Below are 5,236 nucleotides of genomic sequence, written 5' to 3'. Positions count from 1 at the left end.
GAGAGGTGCAAAAAGCCATGGAAAGTCATGACACTAGATGAAATCTGTCAGTAATTCGAAAGCAATTCTGCCACATTGTGAAAAATCTGTTGGTTCAACTAATGGGCTTTAAAAAAAAAAGTGTCTCATTACTAAGGTGTCACACAAGAAGTTCTTATGACAGGTAGAACCAGTGAGATGTCTCAAGACATTGAAACCTTATTGTTAAACACAAACTGATGTCATTGGTTACAGAAGAATTTCTAAACTGCTGAAGGTTCCAGTGAGCAGTGTTAGGCCTAGGCCATAATGCAGAAGTAGTAGAACATAATTTCACCATAAACATGACCAAGTGCTCCCCACAACATTTCAGAAGTTGGAGTGTGAAAAATTTATCACAAAAGTTGTCCAAGAGCCAAGGACCATCTGTGGTCTGGCTCTGGAATCAGAAGGTATTACAAGTGGAGTTTATACTCACCGTGCAAGACTCCATTACTCCATAAAATGTATGTTTAAAGCATTAAGACAAATCCGCGAAATACTGGGAGAATATAATCTGGTCAGATACAGAGATACTCTTTGGATGCCAAAATGCAACCCACCATACCAACAGTGAGGTTTGGAGGTGGGGGGGGACATCATGGTAGTGGCCTGGTTTTTAGCATCTGATATTGGTAAACTACACAAAATTGCAAAAATGAATGAATGGTCAAATATAAAATCTGGATCAAACAGAAAATCTATAGAAGGAACTAAATCTCATTGAATGAGCCTACAGAACCTTCCAGATGTGAAGATATTTGCGCGGAGAATGCGCTAAACTCCAAAGCAATGGTGGGATTCTCCATACAGTAAGTATACATTGTTTTGTATGGTTTACCAAATCGCTCAGCACCTGTGACCCTATTTCAGAGAGTGTTACAAGTCACAGAGTATACTTGATATGAGATACATGATGGAAAACAAGGACATATAGATATAAGATAGATAGAGAGATCACCTACATTTTATACTCTACTGTGTAGATCACGTCACCTCTGAGGTTAGCTGGACGATTCCATCGTAAAATATTTTTGAAGTTGAAGGAGTCCATCGTGACATTGATGGGAGCTGGAATCTTCCAGAATCCTGTATGATCAAGAAATCAGTGTGGATATCATTACCTGTTATTCATCAACAATACATTTGATCACAATGGCACACACAGCATAATACACAACCTTGTCTTGTTCCCTGACCATCTTCCTTTTTATATGACTGAATGACTGACTGTTCTTGTACACATCATTCCCTAACCTCGGACTATCTCTGTCCTGATCCCTGTCTGACTGTTCTTGTACACGTCATTCCCTAACCTCGGACTATCTCTGTCCTGATCCATGTCTGACTGTTCTTGTACACGTCATTCCCTAACCTCGGACTAACTCTGACCTGATCCCTGTCTAACTGTGCTTGTACACGTCATTCCCTAACCTCGGACTAACTCTGACCTGATCCATGTCTGACTGTGCTTGTACACGTCATTACATAACCCCGGACTATCTCTGTCCTGATCCATGTCTGACTGTGCTTGTACACGTCATTCCCTAACCTCGGACTAACTCTGACCTGATCCCTGTCTGACTGTGTTTGTACATGTCATTACCTAACCCCGGACTATCTCTGTCCTGATCCATGTCTGACTGTGCTTGTACACGTCATTCCCTAACCTCGGACTAACTCTGACCTGATCCCTGTCTGACTGTGTTTGTACACGTCATTACATAACCCCGGACTATCTCTGTCCTGATCCATGTCTGACTGTGCTTGTACACGTCATTCCCTAACCTCGGACTAACTCTGACCTGATCCCTGTCTGACTGTGTTTGTACATGTCATTACCTAACCCCGGACTATCTCTGTCCTGATCCATGTCTGACTGTGCTTGTACACGTCATTCCCTAACCTCGGACTAACTCTGACCTGATCCCTGTCTGACTGTGTTTGTACACGTCATTACATAACCCCGGACTATCTCTGTCCTGATCCATGTCTGACTGTGTTTGTACACGTCATTACCTAACCCCGGACTATCTCTGTCCTGATCCACGTCCGACTGTGCTTGTAGACGTCATTACCTAACCCCGGACTATCTCTGTCCTGATCCACGTCCGACTGTGCTTGTAGACGTCATTCCCTAACCTCAGACTATCTCTGACCACTATTTTTCCTAATACTTTGGTGCCATGCACTGTTCTCCAAGGCAGTAGCTGCTGTTCATACTGAGACTAACTTCAGAGGTAGCGCCCTCTCTCCCAGCACCTCTTTAGGGATCAAATTGTGAAAGCCTGGGAGATAAGTCAATCTAGTTAAAGTACGAAGGTCCACATCACATGCTGGTGGCCACAGATACATAGTAAATAGAAGCCAACTTACCTTCACTTAAAGGATCAAAATGAATGGTCGTCCACTCTGATTCGGTGAAATTTTGCTGCGCCTTCACTCGTACATAAGACTTAGTTGCAATAACAGAAGAATCGCACTGCAGCTCATGAGTAACACATATAGTCTTATAGTCAGCTGTCGTAGAATTGGTATCACTGGAAAACAAGGACACATAGCTGTAAGATCTCCCAATGGTAGTCAAAAGCAGGGTGCCCTGATTCCATCGTATGGCGTTTCGGCACCTTTTTCAATTCTTGATAAATAGGAGGAGAGATAACCTACATTTTAGATTGCACAGTGTAGATCACGTCACCCCTGAGGTCATCTGGCTGAATCCATCGTAAAATATTCCTGAAGTTGAAGGAGTCCATGGTGACATTGATAGGAGCTGGAATCTTCCCGAACCCTGTGAATGCAAGAAATCTGTGTAACTTATTAATTAATAATTACCACCTTCCAAAAGCCATAACTTTTCTGTGTTTTAGTGGTATCCATCCCAATGCCGGAACAAATAACTCAATAAATACCATAACATGGGGCCATCAAGACCTAAAACCAAACAGTTAACAAGCAACATCCATACTAGAAGGCAGAACATAATGTGAGAAATCTGAAAGCTCTACAAGACGTCCTGAAGTAGACCTACAATGGATAGTAACCAGACCTCATGGACATTGACCACCACCACAACACCTCCAGGCGCGTTTCACCATCAGCTCCATCACAAGGTAAAACAGAATCGTGGTGCTGTATGACAGATGTTAAAAACATGGTTCCAGGCGCTAGAGAACCGAAGATCTACATCTGTAGTAATGCTCCCCCTCCAGCCTTTCAGTGTGACTCATCTTAGACAGTCAGTGGCTCTTCTCTGGTCGTTTGCACGTGACTTTGAAGGAGATTTTTTTTATAGATAAACAGGTGATATTTCACATGAGAGGAAATTCCTAAAAGGACATTTCATACCCTCCCTGAGGGGGGCTGCTTGTTTAATGGAGTGAAATCTGATGATAGGTTCCCTGTGCACATAGAATAGTATTTGTAATGCGACTCACTAGCCTTGTTATATGCTACGGCTGTATCCTCTTCCTAGTTGCCGTATCCATGTTATTATTACTCTACAACTCCTACACCGGAGCTTATACGAAGGATCCTGCATGGAGGTCCGATTGGAGAAAAAGATGGACTTTCACCGGGCGGCGCTGGAAATAAGTGTTGGCTTTTAGTTGGTTAAAATATAATAAAATGATTAACAAAACAACGCGTTTCACATGGTACATATGGCCAAGTGTGTTTCCTTATATCATTGTATTATATTTGAACCCAATATACTTATGAGAGTCCGGCTTTTGCTCCAGTCGGACCTCCAACACTTCTTCCATTAAGACCTCCATTTGGGATCCTCCATGTATGCTATAGATTATCCGGGGAATATCCACCCTACGGATTACATGACGGCATCTCTATAGTACAACTAAGGTGAGCAGCTCATTTTCTGCAATTATATTCCCATTATCTAAGGATCACCTGTGCAGTAGGGAGCGCTGGTCTTCTTTCTTATACACAACCCCTGCACCCTCCCTATGTTATGTACTACGCATAGTAACTTACGACCTTATCATGTATCACAACATATGACATACAGGAATGTCTCCACCGCTGACACTATCTATAAAGCTTACATGTTCAAAAGGACAAAGATAAGTTGATTTATCACAAATAAACAATGTTTTCGTGATCGCACTTCAACCCCCCCCCCCCTAAAAATTTCGAGATATCTAATTCCTGTAAAAAAAACCTTTTCTTAACGCCTGTAAAAAAAGCTGTAGGACCCTTTGTTCTTGATTTGGGTGGGGACTGACGCTCATGTGGCTTCCTCTAACATTCCAGCCTGACATTGTTTATTCCTCTTGTAGAGGTTTGTAGGAAAGCTGGGTTAAGGTTCACCCAACTTTCCTATCATTTTATGAAGCTGTAGTTAGGGGGTATTTGTAGTCTTGTATTATATACGTTGTGATAGACGGGGGAGACCTATTACTTGTGAAGGTAACTTTTACAAGCCTTATTTTCCCAGGTTCCCCGGCTGATTGGTGGGGAACCCCATGTCGGAACCCTCCCCCCCCCCACTATTCTTATAGTCTATATCCACAAAGAACTATTACTCCAGTCCTAAAGCTAGACAGGACACAGCTACACCACATAAATAGGAAAGTCTATCCTCATACCGTGCGCTGTATGAGAAACTTGGGGGGTTTTGCCGAATTTTTAGACATGTTTCATCTTGACCACTTTCGAAACTGTCGATAGAAGGTCTAAAACACATCCAAAAATGAGTTTTACCTCACGAATATCAATTTCCCTGAGTATATCCCAATATATAGTCATGTCAAGTGACAACTCACCTGGAACCCAGAAGCAGAGAAGTATAATAAGCCCATAGTGATAATCCATGATCCGCCCGGGGTCCTACGTGTTGGACGCTCTGTCACGTTATACATTTACACCCTGTGTAACTACACTTCCTCGTTTATTATGTGTGGGGAATACACAGTTACAGGAAAAGACAAGTCACACGAGGGAGGAGACTGCTGACGACGCCACAACCTCCTCTGTGTGTACAGGTTGTGTAAGACCATGACAGAGCAGCGGAGGAGAGATGGTGGGAAGGAGAAGGCCTTGTGTAGGGTTCAGGGAGGGCTTGGACAAGTCATATGTCATGTATTCTGACAGGATTTATAAGGTTTTAGGCTATTTTGTAATGTTTTACATTAAGAGGGAGACCCGTACGATTACTAATATCCCCTGGGTTGCTCTCATATAATGGTTAGATGGTGGA

The 5,236-nt window shown here is 42.7% G+C and overlaps 1 protein-coding gene across 2 annotated transcripts in view; it reads right to left on the bottom strand.

Moving 5' to 3' along the window:
* The window catches only part of LOC140119529 (interleukin-10 receptor subunit beta-like), a 23,269-nt gene extending 18,308 nt beyond the window's left edge, over positions 1 to 4,961 (bottom strand). For both annotated transcript variants that reach the window (XM_072138668.1, XM_072138667.1), the window contains exons 1-4: positions 4,803 to 4,961; positions 2,686 to 2,809; positions 2,395 to 2,558; positions 984 to 1,107 (exon numbers count right to left, since the gene is read on the bottom strand). In XM_072138668.1, coding sequence (XP_071994769.1) covers positions 984 to 1,107; positions 2,395 to 2,558; positions 2,686 to 2,809; positions 4,803 to 4,851 — 461 coding nt within the window. In that variant the 5' untranslated portion in view covers positions 4,852 to 4,961. The remainder of the gene's footprint in view (positions 1 to 983; positions 1,108 to 2,394; positions 2,559 to 2,685; positions 2,810 to 4,802) is intronic.
* Between the last annotated feature and the right edge of the window lie 275 nt (positions 4,962 to 5,236).

This window comes from Engystomops pustulosus, chromosome 2, assembly GCF_040894005.1.
Source record: "Engystomops pustulosus chromosome 2, aEngPut4.maternal, whole genome shotgun sequence".
NCBI classification, from domain to species: Eukaryota; Metazoa; Chordata; class Amphibia; order Anura; family Leptodactylidae; genus Engystomops; species Engystomops pustulosus.
The sequence above is the reverse complement of the archived record's forward strand: the minus strand, read 5'-3'. Positions and strand labels throughout refer to the sequence as shown.